The 20,410-nt window shown below is 42.9% G+C and overlaps 2 protein-coding genes across 4 annotated transcripts in view; one reads left to right on the plus strand and one right to left on the minus strand.

Annotated features, from left to right (window-relative positions):
- Nucleotides 1-18,982, minus strand: LOC116861303 (S-methylmethionine--homocysteine S-methyltransferase BHMT2-like). 3 transcript variants are annotated; one of them, XM_032847854.1, is made up of 4 exons: nt 18,808-18,904; nt 13,870-14,002; nt 6,587-6,765; nt 1-76 (listed from the first exon to the last, which is right to left on the minus strand). In XM_032847854.1, exons 1-3 carry the CDS (start codon nt 18,838-18,840, stop codon nt 6,623-6,625), a joined length of 309 nt encoding a protein of 102 aa, XP_032703745.1. In that variant the 5' UTR covers nt 18,841-18,904; the 3' UTR covers nt 1-76; nt 6,587-6,622. The 3 variants fall into 3 exon arrangements, 2 of the variants coding, with proteins under 2 accessions (XP_032703745.1, XP_032703744.1); XM_032847853.1 differs by lacking the exon at nt 1-76 and adding an exon at nt 4,564-4,853; XR_004381461.1 differs by lacking the exons at nt 1-76; nt 6,587-6,765 and adding an exon at nt 12,580-12,653 and having other exon boundaries at nt 18,808-18,982.
- DMGDH (dimethylglycine dehydrogenase) overlaps nt 18,949-20,410 on the plus strand; it is a 61,841-nt gene continuing 60,379 nt past the window's right edge. The window contains exons 1-2 of the mRNA XM_032847845.1: nt 18,949-19,117; nt 20,021-20,195. Coding sequence (XP_032703736.1) covers nt 19,017-19,117; nt 20,021-20,195 — 276 coding nt within the window. The 5' untranslated portion in view covers nt 18,949-19,016. The remainder of the gene's footprint in view (nt 19,118-20,020; nt 20,196-20,410) is intronic.

The following is a 20,410-nucleotide window of genomic DNA, read 5'->3' on the forward strand; positions in this document are numbered from 1 at the left end:
AGCGCAAGCAGGGTTTATCAGGGGGCCATCGACTCTTCTAGGTAAGTCCCCGGTACAGTAAACATCTGCTGCAGAACTGGAAAGAGCCGGTTCAAGCCAGTCGTTCTTCGTTTCACTGGGCAGTCTTGGTTTTGATGATTACCTTATTCTTAATTTTCGGTACATGTTGACCATTTAATGTATTCTTCTTAATGGCTCCATTGTTTATCATCCTATAGATGTTTCTTAATTCACTTAACTGATGTTTCATTATGGATATTTTGGTAATTTCCAGATATGTACTTCTGCACAAATATGAAAATAAATATAGGTTACATTCCTAGAAATGATACTGCTCATTGCTATGGCCTATTCTTTACAAATAGTACCAGTTTACACTTCTACAAAAAGCCTATGTGTGATGAGTCTTTCCCCCATACCCTTATCACCATAAATTATTATCAATTTTTTGGTTTTTATCAATGATAGGTGAAAAAAGATATTTCATTGTTTTGACATGTACTTATCTAATTTTGAATGTGTTGCGTATCTTTTCTGACCCTTCGTAGATTAAGGAAATATATTTCCTAATCTATAGGGTAAGGAAAGTCTCTTAGTTTCTGAAAGGTGTGGTATTTGTAGCAGGATATTAGCATTCAGATTGCTTTAATCTGTAAATCTGTTATCCCTCCCTTTTCCCTACACTGCAAAGCTCTAAGGCAAATATTTCCCCCGCCTCCAATAAAAATGCCTTTTAGGAAAGTGGACTTCATTTTTCTGTTAATTTTGGTCTAACATCCTATTGTAACTCATACTGTGAGAGGAAAAGAGGCTTTCTCTGAAAACCTTAAAAGATTGTGGGAATTGAGGGAAATGGAGAGAAGGCAGTATGATGCCCATGTGCAGGGTGCAGGAGCTGGAAACTGATCCCCAGAAGTTGCCACAAAAGGGAAAAGACCTGCTGCCTGGGAAAGGAAGAGGCAAGTAGCGCCTAGCAAGTACCATGTTAAGGGATAATGAATGTGTCCATGCCCAGAAGTTGCCTGACGTCTCTGGCAGTGCCTGGAAGCTCACATCATCTCTGCTGGGTGCACTGTGCTTCCTGGCACCGTTGACTCCCAGCGTCATAGCTTACAGTGGAATAGTGATTGTCGAAGAATGGTGATGCTCCTGGTGCTTACTCCAAGGTTTTGCTTGGTCCCCAGCTGCATACAGCTCCCTCTCATAACACTTGGAAGCCCAAGAAAATTGGGTGGAATGGAACTCTGAATCCCAGTCTCATAGGTGAGCCCCACCTTCATAATATCTGCATAAAAGGGAAGAGAGTTGAACTAAGATGGCTCAAGATCCCCTCCTGGAACAGTAGTTACTAACCTTGTACACATTATTCCCCTTTGACTTTACCTCTGTTTAGAGGATTTTGAGTTTTGTGCAGACATTTAAATTTTTTTGCATGGTAAAGTTGATGTTTTTTTCTTTAATGACTATTCTTTCATGCATTTATGTTTAAAATCAACCTTTGATCAACCTTGAACTTGTTTTAAGAGATCTACTTTTTTCTTTCCATATGATTGTCCATTATTAAACAGTCCAGTTTTTCTTCACTGACCTGAAATACCCCCTTTATCATACATTAACTTCTATTGATCTTTCTTTTCTTTTTTTTTAAATGCACATATCCAGTGGCTTTAATCGCTCCAGCTATGTTACATATAGTGATTTTTTTGGCAAGGCTACACCTTCCTGACTACCTCGGTTTTTCTAATTTTCCTGTAACCCCTATGGTTTTTCTCCTGATATGAACCCAAGAGTTTGCATGTCTATTTTCCCTCAATTCTAATGATATTTTTCACTGGGATTATATGATAATTATTAATCAATCTAGAATAACTTTGCATCTTACAAGATTGTGTCTTTGTCTTCATAAGCATGTGTAGATGTATTTGTCTTAATCTGTATCCTACAGTAGCACCCTCAAATTCCCTTCAACAGCTCTTGTACATTTCTTGTTAATTTTTTCCAGAGCTACTTAATCATTATGCTGAATCTGTAAGAGATCTTTACTTCCACTATACTCTCAAAATACTTGTAAAGTTTATGTAGAAAACAATGACTTACATATATAATTAAGATTTATTCATTTATTTATTTCATCTATCAAGCTGTTGTACGAGCATCCACTCCTGGAGCACGGAGTTCGGGACCGGGTACTAAACTTAAGGAGAGACTTTGGTGCTGGAGTGTGGCCGGAGGAGAGTCATCGTGAGGGTACAGGGAATGGGAACCAAGTCACTTAATTATATTACACTATATTATGTACACTGAATGCCTGCTATATGCCAGACACTCTTCCTAAGTATCTTGTTATTTTACTTAATCCTCATAGTAATCCAATGAGGATGGTTCTGTTGTTAACCTCATTTAAGAGATGAGAAAATGAAGGTAGAAAAGTTAATTGTCCAATTCACGGTGCTAGTATGGCAAGGCACATCTTAGAAGTCTATGTCTTTGGTTGAGGGAAATGAGGTAGAGTAAGTATAGAGAAGCATGACACCTACCTTCAAATTTTTGAAACTCTCTCATATGGAAGAAACCATAAATTTTTTTCTTTGGGTGCCCAGAGACCAATATGTGGACACATAGGCAAGAGCTATTGATAAGTAGATTTCTGGCTAATGTACGTAATAACTTTCAGAGAATGAAATATATCTTAAAAAAGAATATGTGATCTTGCAAGGTAGTGAGTTCCGACTGGAAAAGTCCAAACAGTGATTGGATGGCCTTGGTTGAAGATGTTGGCAAAGCTACTCAGGCTTAGTGATTTGTATTAATCATCCTTAAGGACCCCCAGGGCCTTGGGAGGATGGTAAAGGATTTACCCTTTAATTTCCAGTACAGTGGGGTTATGGGTACAGCAGCAACATTTAATGAGTTCCAGGTTATCTACCTCACAAAAACAGGATTGAAGGGCTGATTCATATTAAGCAAAGCTGATAAAATCCATGAAACTCCACAACAGAAAAATTGGATAGCATCTAATAAAAGCAGCAGCAGTGTATATGATAGTGGTTGTGCAGTACAGTCCTTGTGAACATGGATTCCGGAGCCAGACCATGTGGGTTCAGATCCCAGTTCTACCATTTACTAACTATGGACCTCAGTCTCCTCACATTTAAATTACTGCGTTAAAAACACTCTCATATGGCACCTGGGTGGCTCAGTGGGATAAAGCCTCTGCCTTCGGCTCAGGTCATGATCCCAGGGTCCTGAGATCAAGCCCCGCATCGGGCTCTCTGCTCAGCGAGGAGCCTGCTTCCCTCTCTCTCTCTGCCTGCCTCTCTGCCTACTTGTGATCCATGTCTTTAAAAAAAACAAAAACAACAACAACAACAAAAAAACACTCTCATATTTTAACCCCTGTAAGGGACAAATGAGTGTAAATAGATAGGTGGATGGATGGATGAATGAATGGCTGGTTGGATAAATAGAGTGTGAGAATGAGAGAGAAGCAATAACCTGAAAACCTAATAAATGTTTGCTATTATTTTTCCAAAGGATTTCCATGGTATTTTAAATATTCAAACACAATAACAGTAAATCATCTTTAATTGTATAAATTGTCACAAACTAATACATTGTTTTGGAAAAAATAAAGAGAGGCACATGGCAAATAACACAAACCTAAGTCAAGAAAATACTAAACTATGATAGATTAGAACTCTGACTCTTAAAATGTTCTTCTAAAACTGTCGATCTATTTTTATTTATTTTAACAATCAAAAATAAGTATTTCATTGAGCATCTAGAGTGTCTATTACTAAGGACAGCACAGTGCTAAATACTTTAAGGAAAAATATAAGAATATCACATTGTCATTGTCCTTAAGTAGTTTATAATTTAGCTATTTGTGATTATAACGACACATTTTTTAGATTTATGTTTTTTACTGAGGGTGGAGGGGCAGAGGAAGAGCTAGAGAGAGAATGCCAAGCTGGTTCCATGTCAAGTGCAGACACAGGGCTCACTGCTGGGCTGGACGTAGGGCTCGATCTCATGACCCTGAGATCATGACCTGGGTGGAAATCAAGAGTCAGATGTTTAATTGACTGAGGTGCCCCTCAGTCAGGTGCACCTCTTAAAGACACATTTTAAAAATGTGCCCCTCAGGTGCCCCTCTAAAGACACATTTTAAAAATTCTAGGACTTAACACCTTTTTTTTTTTAAAGGACCTAACACTTTTAAGTAAAATCATCTCTGAAAGTAATCACTTTGAAAAGTTATACACTTACTTCAATAATTCTGCCATTGTTCAAAACACTTTTTGCATCTATCCCTTTGGGATTACCCTTGGAGTCATTATACAAGTAAGTCATGTAAGAAAAGCAGACTCATTGCTCCTCCATCTTCCTCCAGCACCTAGCTTAGTTGCCTGAATTCACCAGTAGATTTGGTGTTCAGTGACTTCTGGTTATTTTAACATCTCAGATTGACCCTAAAAGCCAAATTTTGCTATTCTTGATGACCTTCCAAAGAATGGACCATGACGTTACTGGACAGTAAGTAACTGGAGGACCAGGGACCTGTCTCATTGTCTTTGCATCTCGGGCAGCACCAGTTGGGTGCTCATCCACAGCAGGAAGGCAAGAGGCATATGTTGACCTGAACTGAAGGTCCAGGAGCACATTAGCTGTTCAGCTGGAGACAGCAGGGTGCGCTGAGGGTAAAGGCAAGTAAGAGTTCCAGATGGGACTTGAGGGGGATTTCTTTCTGTTCTGTCATTTCACTGTTTCCTCTCACCACTCCTTAGGTGTCCAGAAGGACAGAAAGCTCTGCCTGAAGCTGGCAGCAGATTTTCCCAATACTCCCTCTAGTCCTGTGTTTGAAAAAAATAATTTAAAATGTTTACCTACTTTATAAGTCCAATATGTTTTATATATATATATATATATATATATATATTTGTGTGTGTATATATATTTATATATAAATATATATATGTATATGTATATGTGTGTGTATGTGTGTATATATATATTTGCCAAATACACACAGAACTTCAGTTTCAACCTACAGACTAAAAAACTATGTCCATTAATGCCTTTCTCACATTTCTATCAAAAGCAAGCATTGGGTTTCATAACACCTTTCAGAAAAAGATGTGTTTGAAATCTGGAGGTATTTAGAATCACCAGGAAGGACAGCTAGACACGACCCCCTGCTGAAAAAGCCAGGATCTGAAAGGGAAGTAGCAGACAGAGAAGAATGCAATGCCTGTGGCATGAGAAGTACAGACCCAAAGTTCCCAGTGGAAGCCTGTAAGGAGCACTGGTGAAGACCTGCCAGGCCCAGAAAATGCGGTCTTCCTGTTAGGCTGCCAGCCAAGTACAAGCAGTTGACTCCGCTTGCCATCCTCTCTTCTCTCCCCTTGAATCTGAAGAGGTCAGAAATCCTGGTTAGCAAGATAGGAAGAGAGGGCTGGAAGCATGAGACAGAGAAAGAGAAGGATCAGGCTGGCCAGGCCTTCCCTAGTTGCCTGCCTTTTGAAGGCAACTGCTGGAAAACCAGAGAAAATACAAGTTTTCATGTGTTCCAGATTTTGATTTTACGTGGAACTGAACATTTAAAAAAAAATTGGCCTCCATGCCCTGTGTGGACATGCCAATGCAGGGCTTGAACTCACAACCCTGAGATCAAAACCTGGGCTGAGATCAAGAATCGGATGCTTAACTGACTGAGCCACACAGGTGTCCCTGGAACTGAACACTTTTAATTCCTGAATTAAGACTATGTTTGCTAAATAAAGTGGTCATGGAGCTTTCCGTTGCCTAATATGGACCCAGTGAAGTCCTAGGGCATGTCAGTATTTTCAGATAGGGAGAAAGGATAGACTTCACCCAATGAGCAGGTTTAAAGAGACAGAGGAAGACAAAAAGAAAGTTGCCTTCTGATTATTATATTTCATGAATCCTGTTTGTTTAATATAATTGTAATAATATTGTTAATGTTATTTACTAGCTTTACATTTTTATAATAAATCTATAAAGCTTGAAAGACTTAATTATATTTATAGAGCAGAACACAATGGTTCTAAACCTTGACAATTTAAGAGTAATGGCGTAACTTATGCCAAGAGGTAGATGAGGGAGGAAGAGTAGAGGGGAGTGGAAAGAATTAATTCTTATTTTACAGAGTGTAAGTAAGAGATGTTGCTTTACATCAATGGATTAAGGAAATGGGAAGTTAAACAGAAAATTCAAACTTATAAAGATAATGAACAGAAGAAGTAAAAATGTAATCAAAATTGGGAAAAGTAAAACAGGGAGAAAAGGGGAATGTTACATGATTTAAATGCTTGAGGCTTTGTAAAGGGTTAGCAGTAATTACAGCTTAAAATTGTAAAACCAGACATTAGGTATAAGACTTAAAAACACAAGCAGCAAACAGGTCATTAACTCTGGGAATTGGAAAGGTGTCAGGAGAGGGGCGGCCATAGTTTTAATCTTATACACTCTATACTTTTTGAATATTTATTGCATGCATAGTGTTTCTACCAATAAATAAAATGAGGTTAGAGAAAAATAGTGATTTTAATTAAACAATTCCCACCTGGCTCAAATCCAGGGTTTGATGTGCATATTAAGGCTACTTCTCCAGCTGCCATGTTTGTCTGAAGCTGGGGCCAGAAATCCCCCGCCTGGGGCCAGAAATGTACCAGACCCCTAGGTTGTAGGCCTCTTTGGCATATTTTTTAATATCCCATCTGGTTCCAACTCTGGGCTCTAGTCCTGCAACACAATGATCACAGAATTTCTGTCACTGACCCTACATTCACATCATAGGCGCTCTGATGGGCGTCTTTTAAAGTTAAAACATTATTGGGATGTCTGGGTGGCTCAGTCTGTTAAGCAGCTGCCCTTGGCTCAGGTCATGATCCCAGGGTCCTGGGATTGAGTCTCACATTGACTTCCTTGCTCATCGGGGAGCCTGCTTCTTCCTCTGCCTGCTGTTCCCCCTGCTTGTGCTCTCTCTTTCTCTCTCTCTCTCTCTCTGACGAATAAATAAATACATAAAATATTTTTTTAAAGTGTTTTTTTTTTGTTTTGTTTTGTTTTTGTTTTTTATTTATTTGACAGAGAGAGATCACAAGTAGACAGAGAGGCAGGCAGAGAGAGAGAGAGAGAGGGAAGCAGGCTCCCTGCTGAGCAGAGAGCCCGATGCGGGACTCGATCCCAGGACCCTGAGATCATGACCTGAGCCGAAGGCAGCGGCTTAACCCACTGAGCCACCCAGGTGCCCATAAAATATTTTTTTAAAAATAAAATTAAAATATGATGAACTTTAGATTATCTCATTTTTTTCATTAACATCGACTGTTTTTGGTCTTACTCTGTCTCTTTTCATTAGACTGTACCATAACTGTTCATTATAGCCTTTTCCATGTTGTCAGCATAAGAAAACATGAGGACAGGGCACCTGGGTAGCTCAGTCTTTAAGCGTCTGCCTTCGGTTCAGGTCATGATCCCAGAGTCCTGGGATCGAGTCCTGCATCGGGCTCCCTGTTCAGTGCGGAGTCTGCTTCTCCCTCTGCCACTCTCCCTGTTCCCTCTTTCATTCTCTCTGTCTCTCAAATGAATAAATAAAATCTTCAAAAAAAAAAAAAAAGAAAGAAAGAGAGAAAGAAAAAGAAAACACAAGGACCGCTCCTATGCCCTGAACTTACCAAAGGGATATTCTAGGAGACCCACAAACCCACCTTTGCCACAGTCAGGGGTGTGGAAGCCCAGGGCCTGCACCATCAGGTGTGCCTTCAAGCCTGCAGCCCTATAGGCCCCTCCTTCATGAGTCTCATTGTCTTCAAGCTGCTGCTGGGCCCAAAGCTGCAGCTCACGCCCACAGTGGCCATCCCTAGGCAAAGAAATAAAGAACTTGTACATTTTACTTATTTTATTCTTTAATAGTTGGAAATTGCCTTAGAGATTAGTTATCCTGCTCTACTTCCCAAGTTTTACCAAGAGGGAAACCAGTGCCAGTTAATTCTTTTGCTGAACTGCTCTCACAAGATTAAGTAACCTTTGTTAAATTTCTCAAACAAGAGCTGAATTGCTGACCACATTATGGGTCCGTTTACCTGCCTTCACCAGCTTAAGAGCACATTCTCCTGATGTCACACTGCGCTTGTCTCCGTCCGGGCCTATGTACATGGTAGCTGCCACTGGCTTACCAGATTCTTTTAAGACTTCCACGGCCCATACGGCTTCTTCAGCATGCTCAAAATACTAAGGGAGATTTCACTTTTTCTATTGGTCCAAATGTAAAGCAGATTTTGAAAGGTGAAATAAATATGTTGCAAAATCGTTGTAAGAATGACCAAGTATATGTGATAAAACTTAACTGAGGAACAGGTCTTCATCAAACTAAGGAATACTCTTCTGAGTAAACATTTTAATTCCTTTAACAGTAATATAAAGATTTGCATTCAGAGATCATTGATTCAGCAAGATGAAGACTGTTACGGAAAGAAACAGAAAAACAACACAAAGGTTTTTAACGTAATTGAGTATTTAAAATCATAATTTTGAAGGAACTAAGGGTTTTTTTTTTTTTGCTATCTTCTATTTATTTGAGAGAGAGAGAGCAGAGCAAGCGAGAACATGAGTGGTGGGGGAGGGGCAGTGGGACAGGGAGCTCCCCACTGAGCAGGAAGCTGGATTCAGGACTGGATCCCAGGATCCTGGGATCATGACTTGAGTCAAAGGCAGACACTTAACCTACTGAGCCACCCAGGTGCCCCAGGAATGAACATTTTAGAAATAAATATTATTATTATTTTTTAAGATTTATTTATTTGAGAGAGAGAGAGAGCACACCTGAGTAGGGGAAGAGGTAGAGGGCGAGAGAGAGAGAATCCCAGACAGACTCCTCACTGAGTGGACAGTCCATTGTGGGGCTGGATCTCATAACTCTGAGATCACAACCCGAGCTGAAACTGATTGGGGCACTTAACTGACTGAGCACCCAGGCGACCCTTACTAATAAATTTTATACTCCTCTTTATGGAGCTGGGGTAATCTCTGAAAAATAATGAATAGTTTATTATACTTTCTACTTCAAAGTGATTTTTTTTTAAGATTTTATTTATTTATTTGACAGAGATCACAAGTAGGCAGAGAAGCAGGTAGAGAGAGAGCAGGAAGCAGGCTCCCTGCCGAGCAGAGAGCCCGATGCGGGGCTCGATCTCAGGACCCTGGGATCATGACCTGAGCTGAAGGCAGAGGCTTTAACCCACTGAGCCACCCAGGTGCCCCTCAAAGTGATTTTATATTCACTTCTCTTTAGATGGGATTTCCCCCAATGAGACCGCTGTGGCACAGAGGAGGGAGGAATAGCTGCTGAGTTTGTCGAGGGTGGACAGGACACCTTGCCTGGTAAACCCAGGTCATTTGTAGGGGTCTTCCCAGGAATGCCCTTAAGGGCCACAGTTGAAAAGCTGACCTTAAGGAAGTGAAGAAAAGCCAGCAAAAATCTGTCTTCTTGACTTAGATTCTGCAGAAGCAATGTGTGAGGAATGGCAGAGAGAGTCCACAGAGAGGTTCTTAACAAAATGAACTTGTGTTCCCATCCGTCTGGAGAACCTATCAGGTGGAGTTTGTGCCCATCTGTGCAGGTGATTGTTGCCAAGTGCGTCTGCCAGGATTGGGTGGCCCTGAGCCTTGGGAAGTTTGGTGAAGCAAGCTTTTCAACAGATTCAGAGAGTGATAAGGGAAACAGCAGCTGGGAGATTATTGGCCTTGTTGGGGGTAGAGACTTGGGCTGAGAGTTCGACTCCAGGTGGTTGCAAAGATGGGAAATGGGGAATGAGGGCTTTTTCATTTTTAGAAGTGGAAGAAAAAGAATGTTCTGGGCCTTCATGTCCAATCAATGACCAATTCTCTTTCTTTCTTCAAAATATCCCTCATATGTTATAGCTTGAGTGAAAGCAGAGGGATGGGAGTGAGCACAGCATGGACAAAGGAGGGCAAGGAAACTTGCTGGTACTGAGTATTATTAGTGGGGCCTCATGAGCCTGACTAGCCACCTACCTCCTAAGCTTTGCTCACTCGAAGCCTCCACCCCCACACAGCTCTGTCCAGCCCTGCCTCTGCCACAGGAGAGGTTGCTCCCTGAAGCACTGTTCCCTTCTCACCCAACATTGTAGGGTCCCTTTGAGTCACCTGCTACAACCATCCAAAGAAAACCAAGGCTATGGCTGGGCCTCTTCTGGGTTCTGCCCTTGGACTTCACTAAACCCCAGCATGCAAGTGAGAGATGTTTGCCTTGACAGCAATGCATGTACATAAACCTTTGACCCTGTACCCTGAGGAAATGAGGGCACAAAGCAATCCAATACCCTCATGAAAGGTGAAGACTATATAGTGGGATTTGTCAGAAGAGGGTGACTCCTCTCCCTAAAATACTAGGCTTACCCCTGCAATCAAGAAGTCTGCATTTTTCTTGGTAAAAACCTCTAGCTGAAGTCGAGAGAAGTTTTTTTTTTTTTAATATTTAATTTTTTTTATAAACATATAATGTATTTTTATCCCCAGGGGTACAGGTCTGTGAATCGCCAGGTTTACACACTTCACAGCACTCACCATAGCATATACCCTCCCCAATGTCCATAACCCCACCCACCTCTCCCGATCCCCCTCCCCCCAGCAACCCTCAGTTTGTTTTGTGAGATTAAGAGTCACTTACGGTTTTTTAACTCTAGCTTCATCCTCGTGGTGTCTGCACACCGATGTCTGGCAGATCCCTCTGCTATTAAAGCATCACCTTTGCCAGCCACTTCCCCGGCAAGGTCACAGTCACCAGCGTTCACATCTTCCCACTGAGGTCAGAGAGCAAGAGTTTGGATGGTGAGCCTGGCATTATCACGGTAAATGTAATAGATAACAAAGGGGGCAATGAGCAAATCAGACAAGTCCCAGTCACGGTTTAAACTGCAGTTTGAGGGGGATGGGGTAACTGGGTGATGGACATTAAGGAAGGCATGTGATGGGATGAGCATTGGCTGTTATATGCAACTGATGAATCACTGAACTCTACCTCTGAAATTAATTATATACTCTATGTTAATTGAATCAAAATAAAATAAAATTTAAAAAACCCTGCAATTTGAGAAGACCAGCAGAGTTGGGGACCTTTTCCTTTCCTACCAGTGAGCTTATATTTCCATTAATGTACTCACCACATGGCATTTTAGTAAATGTTTGTGTTTGCCTCTCTCACTGGACCGTGAGCCACTTTCGAACAGGCTCCATGGCTTTCTTTCATCTTTGTTTTGAGCATAGAGATTGGACTATAACAGGTACTCAATAAATGTTGGTTGGTTGACTGAGTAAATGGGCATGAGCATTGACAAGTATGAACACTTTATATGTACACAGTATCACACAGTACTTACACGTTCTTCCCCGCTCTAGTTTTCTCAATAACCCTGTGCATTTAAGCATAAATGATCTCCATTTTGCACAGAGAAGACCAGTGCTCTGAGCAACCAAGCATCCTGCACAAAGTCACATGCCCAGCAGGTGGCAAAGTTGGGCATCAAACCCAATTCTTCTCATTCCCAGGCCAGTGCTGTGTTCCCAAGGACCACCCTATCTCTAGATGGACAAGTTAGAAGAGAAGATGGTTAAATAAGGTGAAAAGGGCATCTAGAAGTGTTTTCTCTACAGAAAAATAGCACAGGATAACCATTTCCTTCCAATGGCTTATTCCTTCCCAGTCCTATCTTCCCCTCCACCCCAGCTAAAGATGCAGAGAAAAGCTCATTTATGTAGTAAATATTCATTCACATAATAATTTCTTAATAAACATTTTATGTGGAGTTTGTTATTAGTAACATATTAAGTCAGTTCCATACCTTACCCTCAAGAGGTTATTTTTATTACAGATGATCCCTGACACTAAACCCTGCCCTCCTCCCACCCCCCATCTCCACCCCCACAAAAATGACAGTTTATCTTGCTATCTATATTGTCCTCACTGGCAGAAAAGGGAAAGTCTGCATGACATTTGATCCAGCTCTCAAGAATTCCATGTGAAGTTGACGAACTACAAAGTAGATTTTAAAATTAAAATTAAGGAGATAAAATTCATAGGAGCTATCATGTGCAGCAAATGCAGCTTATGCACTCACAATCTCTTTCAATCACACACAATTTCAAGACTGGTTCTAAAAAATTGCAGCTTAAGGTCAGTAGAGTTCAAGGACAGGAAATGGCAGAGTCAATACTAAATTGGGACTGTTTGGAGTGGCCTCATATTGTCCTGTCCATGGGCCTCAACGGTCTGGTGCAGCCATAGGCAGACATTAAGGTCTGGGTGACCAATTGCCCCTTGGTCTTTTGGTCTACAGAGGGTTTATTCATTTGCCTGTGTTGTGGAGGATGCGGCTAGTCTACTTACAGTAAGGAAATCCTTCCATGAAGAAATTCTCATGGTGGACAAGATATGTGTCGGTGGTGCCCCCACCAAACTGATTCAACAGCAGGCAGCTGGGGAGATGCGGTCAGAGAGCTTTCATTGGGCTGTCAGGACATCCTTCCCTCCTTTCTCTTCATCTCTTACCAACCTCAGTCCTCATCCTTGCTATTTCAACACTTTCTTCCTGGTTGAGCAAAAAGATCTTCTAAAATTAAGAACAAGTTCTCTGTGGGCCAGATGAAATCTTGGTGCTAAGCGCCAGAGAAATAAAATTTGGTCCTACCATATAACTCTGAGTGTCTGATGAAACAATAAAATTGGTCAGTGGGTATGATGTGTTGGGCTTTTTATGCTGGTTAACTCAGGAGGCCTCACAGCTAGTCATGTCATATCCTCCTGTGACATGGGTCAAGAATCTAAGCCTGGGGGTGCTGAGCGGCTCCTTCGGTTGAGCAACCAACTCTGGATTTTGGCTCAGGTCATGATCTCGAGGTTGTGAGACTGACCCCCACATTGGGCTCCACGCTCAGTGCGGAGTCTGCTTGTCCTTCTCCCTCTGCTCCTCCCCCCACTCACACTCTTGCTCAAAAATAAATGAATGAATCTTAAAAAAAAAAAAACAAAACAGAAACTTATCCTTGGAAAAGTCAAATGACTTGTTCAGTCACACAGCTGGTGGGTGGAAGCATCAAGACAGGATCCAGGTTTCTCAGATACATGGTGCATATATGAATATGATCAGAGCAAATCAAAAGACCCACTCCCAGCTTGCAACCATTTCATTCTTCCGCTTTATTTTCCACTTTAGTTTAGGAGACTGCTCTCAAAGAAGAGTAAAAATAGAATCAAAGCTCCAGTTCGATGTTACTCGCCAATCCCATCACAGTTTTTACCTCCAACTCTTACTGTTTTGTTTTTTTTTTTCTAGCTCAGGGGATGAGGTGAAACTGTGTTGGTCCCTTCACACCCCTCTCCCCCAACAAACCCCAAATGTCTATCTATGCTGTGTTAATCTGGTGGTTACCATTAATCATCTTTACCAAGCACACTGTTACAGTACAAGACACAAACTAGCCAGAGGCATTAATGTGAAGCAATAGCAGTTTCACTTTGTTAAGGAAACTCTTGAATATCCACAGGGTGGATATTCATGGAACAAATATTAAGGTGTGTATTTTAGCACTCCCTACACCTGAAGATGCTAGTGTGTGTGTGGAGGGGGGCACTGGAAAAGGGAGAGGTCGTTTTCTTCTATATGCTTCAGCCCATGTACTGTCACTGTCTCGAGGTCTTGGCAACTCTGGCAAGTGAAACGGTCCTTAGACAACACTCAGAATTCTTTATTTATCTTCTCTCAGTCAGATTTAAACAAACTGTCACCCTCTGAATTAAACACTGTCTTGGGGGATGCCTCCATTGACCTGCGTCAGGATGATCTGCTGCCACTTCCAGAGTCCAGAGCCCAGCCTTCACGTAGCCCCTCTTCTCCAGAGTTATGAGAAAGCTGTCACCTCCAACTACAACCTCTCCACTACCCAGACGTTTCAAAATACCCTGATGGAAAGAAAGAAAAGTCACTTAGGATACACACCTTTTTTTTTTTCTCCTAAAAGCAGTCTCCAATTTTAGGAAAAGTGGTACTGTTTTCTTACAGCTCCAGTTCCATTAAAATCCTCAACGTCTAATAATATTTCAGAAAGATTGAGTATATTATATTTCTTGGACACTCCAGATATTCGTTTTGTGCAAAGTGCTGTGAATAGTTTTTCTCAAATAACATTTAATCTGAGTCAAGTTATAGTGAAAGTGCTGATTCTATGATAATTAGTTTGGTTTTTCAACATGTTTGTGGCAGACAGTGATAGTTGCCTAATTAATATGTATTTTCTCTCCTCTTCTCTGTTAATGTATTTCATTTGGGGAGACAAGTGTCCCTAACTTAAAACAAATCCTTGGGCTCCCTTGCTCCTAGGGGTGGCCATTTGACATGGTGTTGGCCAGTGAGACATAGGTGGAAGTCAGTTAAAGATTTCTGAAAAGTTTTGCTTTCCTGATGTAGAGGGGTACTGCCTTCTAAAAATCTGGGCATTTTTCCTTTTCCTTCCTATTTGGAATGTTACCATAAGTCCTGGAGGAACAGCAGTCATCTTTTACCCATCCCATTGGAAGCTGACTAAAAGCTGGTGTAACTAGCAGCAGTGTGTGTGTGTGTGTGTGTGTGTGTGTGTGTGTTAATAACAACTTTGAGTAGCTAGCTGCAGCAACCAAGGATTGTAAGACCTCATGTTAGGTGGAAAAAATAGACTCTTTTTTGTGTAACCACTACACACAATCCTAAGGGACACATAGTTTCATAACAATGCCCTACATTTTCCAGCATGTTCACATACATGTTTTTATTTGGTACTCTGGACAACTCTATGAGCTAGGTAAGGCAGATGGTTTTTATTCCCATTTTATAAATGAGGAAACAGACATTCAGAGAGGCTAAGTGACTTGTCCAAGGTCACAGAGCTAAGCATGTAAAAAAGTAGACTTTGGATCTTCTAAATTCCTAATCTAGCCTCTTTCTACTCCCACTTCTCTGTTGGGCCCAGCCATACTTGTATGCAGAGCAGTTCTCCAAGGCCTTACAGTTTCCATTGTCTAAAGGGTGACTCCCCCAGATACCTGCATGGGTCACCCTCTTACTTCCTTCAGGACTTTGGTCAAGGGTCATCTTTTCAGGGAGGGCTTTGCTGACCATCTTTTAGAAACACTGCAAACACCCCCATGGCCATCCCCATTCCTCTTGTATAGACTGCCTTAGTTAAAGGTAGGGGTTTTTAAAAAATTTTTTAAGATTTTTAATTTATTTATTTGTCAGAGAGAGAGAGAAAAAGAGAACACAAATAGGAGGAGTGGTAGGCAGAGGGAGAAGCAGACTCCCTGCTGAGCAGGGAGCCTGATGCAAGGCTCGATCCCAGGACCCTGGGATCACGACCTGAGCTGAAGGTAGACGCTTAAAGACTGAGCCACCCAGGCATCCCGAGATACAACCTTTTATTGAAAATCAAGGTCAGTTCATTTCAGCCCGTGTACGGCTGGACACAGAGCAATGCATGAGTGGGGGAGAAAAGCATCTAGTTGCTTCTTCTAACCAGTCTGCAGTCCCAGAAGGTACATTAGCAAGGCTTGTACTTGAGGCCACCTTATCCACAGCATCTCCATTTTGGAATGGAATTTGGAAGTGGGATGGAGACCAGCTGTGTTAACTGTGTTAGCCAAAGACACTGTTTTGACAGAGAGGGCTCCCGACTCTGGGTACTTTTTCCATACTTCATATCTAAAAATGAATTTTAGATGAATGTGGAAGAAATGTTAAGATTTATTATGACTCTCACCTCTTTCTCTCTTCTATACAATGCAATTCACCCTTTTAATTCTGAACTTTTGAAACATAAAAAGGACTTCAACTTTAAACTCTCCCAAGACCTTTCCACCTGCCAGGTGTAGTTCCAGGCAAGAGGGATAGGATAATACACCTTGGAATAAGATGAGGTCCCTGCCCTCAAGAAACCCAATGTCTGGCCACCTTGGGGAAAGCCGGGGTGTCAAAAAGTCCTCACAACTCGCGTGATAAATAAATGCTGCAGAGGACTATGGAAGAGAGAATCAGAAGCAGAGTCGTTTGCATAAAATGTTGTCTTGAAAAATCTAACACTTCAGTTCAGTTAACCATGTTAAGAATCAAATTTAGTTCTAGAGGGGGAAAAACACTGCCATACAATCTGGGTGTTACAGGATAGTATCTCACCTCCCACATCCAGTCTGTCCCAGGGTTATGACAAGTGTATCTATTTAACACTTCTTAGAAGTGAAGCCCCCTCCCGTCCTCAGTGCCCCTACATTGTTGAAATGGCCTCCATCTCACTCCAGCCCACTCCGGCATATCTTCCGTTGCCGCAGAGTGAAACCCTGCCTGACCTACTCTCATCTGGGATTGCCTCCTGCTTTGTTCTGCCTAAGGCCAAACACCATCCATTCCTGCATCTATCACCTGTATTGCACGATCTGGTTACCTTCCCGTCTCCTCTGTTTGGCTTTAAAATGCTTGAGGCTCAGGTGACAAATCTCATTTGTCTCTCTCCCTACCACCGCATATGGCAGCTCACCAAGAGTAGGCCCTTCATAAACTGTGCCAAGAGTTAGCAGACAGGGAAGACTTTTGAAAATGTCCCTTGTTTCATAAATGCTGCAAGTCTGGTCCTGAAGAGGGGAAAAAATGGCACTCTGGAACAGAAAATTAGCTAGGGTTTTAAGAAAATGACAGAGCTTATTTTGATTGTATCCTCGTGATAACAAGTCAAGGCATTTTGATCTGTCACCTAGAGGTTTGTCCAAAATTTTAAATTTTGCCTGTTTTCTAAATAGCCATTAGCAAAATAACCACATCATCAAGATTTGAATTCAGAGCATCTTTTAGTTCTTCCTTCACTGCTCTATTTACCACCTCAATTATTTACTACACCAGGAGGATCTAAAGACAGCGCTAGTATGACGGAGGACTGTGGAAAACACAGATCACTGTAAATTTACTTCCAGTACATTTCTATTTTCATTCCATTCTGTCTTTCATTTTGGCAGTGACTCTGCCTCAGAGCTGACAGTGAGCTCCGAGAAGCATTTTTTCTTCATTTTTGCAGACCTCAGTCTCTAGACTTCTGGATTTAAGGTCTGGCTCCCAGGTGACTCTGTTCACACACAGAAGAGCAGACCAATTTCACCCTTTGGCGGGAGGCTACCAGGCACCCATTCTGCCTGAAGCTGCCACTAGGACTGCTCTTGGGGATTAATGAGGCTACTGGAGGTGTCCCCTGTGGCAATCAAATGAATTCTTAAGATGTACCTGTTAGCTGACAGGAGAGGTGAGATTAGGTGATTTCCACTAACATTTTAACTCTCGGGTACACATTAGCATGGGTTATCATATGATAGTCTTGGTGTTACAAGAGCAGGGGCTGGGAAGAAATTGGACGGGGACAGCATATTTTAAAAATCTTTTTTAAAAAAATGAGCTCAAGGTGAGCACAGTATTACAGAAGATTTAGAGGAAGAAATCAGCACAATGTCTTTATCTTTTTATTAAGCTCATTTTCTTCAATGCCCATATTTTACGTTCATAATCAGAAAAACATATCCAAAGATTTTTTCATTAATTGTTAAACCCATGTTGCATATCTTATGTAATTATCACCATTATTATTTCCTTCCTTGCAATGCATATATAAATATTTTTACGTAGTTGAGATCAGTCCATGACAAAGTATAACTCCTTTCATAAGGTAACATTGCCAAAGCAGTTTGCTTGTTCCCATACTTAGCTTCTTAATTGGCTGCCTAATAAGTTGGTAAGTGGGTGCACCTTTATTTAGGGAGCCCACCATCGTTGGGCACCTTGGTTATTCCTAACTTTTTATTATAAACAGATCAGTGGTTCACATTTCCACAGCTATATAGCTGCTCCCTTCCCCACCCTTACTGAATTTTGGGGCACAGGTGGGTTGCTTTGAGGGATCCTGGAGATGTCCTGCGTCCAAGTTCATGCCTTTCCTAATTTTGTTTTGTCACCCCTTCTCCTCAGCAAGCACACAGCCAGCAGAGAAGCAGGGAAGGGTGTGGTGGGAACAAGGCTCACAGCTGGTGAGCAGATGGGGAATGAAGCCTAGAGAAGGGGTCAGGAAGACCCATCTGACTGATGAGAGGAGGCCGAGCCCCTCCAAACCACCCTATGCACCCCCCTACCTGGGCATCCCCCTACATACCACCTTTCTGCAGCCTCGGGTATGGGAGGGTCTGCACCCGGGACTGGTTTCAGGCCAGCCCCCCGCTTGCAGGGCCAGGCCACCACCCTTCCCAAAACGTGAGGGAACCGAGCTCTGGGGCAAGTTGACCCGAAGACCTGACGGTGTTGGTGGGCTGAGGATAGAAAATGTGAGCATGGCCCCTGAATCCGAAACTGGACTTCACCCTCCTCCTTTACCCTGTAGTAGAATGGGGTGACCTTGAGCTAGTTGCCGGACTCTCTGGGCCTCAGTTTCCTCATCTGAAAAATGGGAATAATCGTGAAAACGCGATAATTTGCATAAAGCAGTCTCGCAGCATGGGGCACCGGGTCAGGGCTCCATAAATGCTACCCAAAATTATCTAATCCTGTCGCCAAGGTGGCATTGTCACCCCCCGGCAACTGTCGATCGCGGAAACCCAGGCGCGGAGCCGTCTAGGTTCCCAGCCAAGAGCTGAGGTGGGGTTTGAACTTCAGGCACCGGGAGCCCTGTGGCCCGAGGGGCTGAATACCTCGCCGACGCCCGGAAACTCACCTTTTTGGCCCCGGGGACTCCGGCCGGTGCCATCCCGCCGCGACTGTGTGGGCGCCGGGTCTGGGAGAGCGCGCCAGCCCTCGAGCCCGCCCCTCGCCCCGGGGGAGGGTTCCCTCTCTCAGCGGAGCGGCCGGCCCCGCCGCCCCAGGGTTTCGGCTGGCCTCGGAGCTGCTGCCCGCGCCCTCGGCCTCGGCCTCCCTGGCCTCGCCATGCTCCGCTCCGGCGCACAGCGGCTGCGGGGCCTCCCTCTGCAGAGCCTCCCGCTGCGGGGCTCCCCCGGCCGCCAGCGCTCAGCCTGCGGCCGCCAAGGGTGAGTGGAGGCCCGGCCAGTGCTGAGGCCCGAGGCTGGGTGGCTGCGGGGCGGGAGCGAGGGCCTGAGGCAGTGTGCCGGGTCAGGGGCGCTTTGGCCTCCAAGAAGTGGGCGTTTGGATTTCTTCTAGATTTCTCTGTTTTCTTTTACATGCACCCACATACAAAGTGAAATAGTATTCAAGGGTTCCCAATGCGAAGCCACTCCTACCTCCATCTTTTTCCCTAGTCAGCTGTTAACAGTGTCCTCTGAATCCCACCCCCCCCCATCGTCTGTGTATAAGCAAACAGGGGTGTATATATATTCCTCTTCTTAATTACACCTTGCCTTTCACAGTGTGTCTTGGAGAAGTTCACGATCCAGCTAGGAAGAATGTCATGCAAATAAATATATTGAACCCCTGAGCAATAATTATAAAATGAGAGAAGAACGTGAGCAGTGAGGAAATTAAGTGAGAAAGTAACATTTTACTCCACCTGTCTCTTCAGCCTGGAACACAGTGGATGGAGGAGGAGATCAAGGTTTATAGAAGCTAATCTTCACGTTGATTAGGGGTTTTCATGGAATAAAATGATTATAAGTGTGTTCTTTACGTAGACTGAGAAAAATTATTCTCTACATCCTTTGGAAATTAAAAAAAAAAAAAAGGTCACCTTCAATTCTTTAGTTCTGTTAGTTTCAATGGACCAGAATTATATGGAATGGGGATCACATGCCTCCTCTTCCTTCCCCTAACCAGGTTGCATCAGTCAGGATTTAGATGTCCTAAATGATTAAAGCAGCACAATGCCAACCTCCCAGGCACTGTTAAGGTATTAGAGAAACCAGGAGAAACACATGAGTCAGAAAAACTATAGCTACGACTGCCTAGGAAAACTACCATTTAAAAAAATTGTCTTCCAGAGAGGAGAATGCACCCTTATCTGCAGAAACAAGATGGAAAGACAGAGCAGAAACTGTGATCATTGGAGGCGGCTGTGTTGGTGTGAGTCTGGCTTATCATCTCGCCAAAGCAGGGATGAAAGATGTGGTCCTCCTGGAAAAATCTGAGCTCACGGCTGGATCTACCTGGCACGCAGTAAGAAAAGCACCTCGAAACCATCTCAGGCATTGAACCATGCACCAGGGAAATCACTCTTCTTCCCCCTTAGAACTCCCCACTTCGAGCTCTGTAGAGCAAGTTTCCTTTCAGTCATGTTGGAAGGTGCAATTACAGTTTAGTTGGTGTACTTCCAGGGCATGATCAACATTTTTAATGTCTTTTTCTTGGACATGTGGTTTCCGAATTCAACC

This window comes from Lontra canadensis, unplaced genomic scaffold (assembly GCF_010015895.1).
Source record: "Lontra canadensis isolate GAN:19392208 unplaced genomic scaffold, GSC_riverotter_1.0 scaffold4, whole genome shotgun sequence".
NCBI lineage: Eukaryota > Metazoa > Chordata > Mammalia > Carnivora > Mustelidae > Lontra > Lontra canadensis.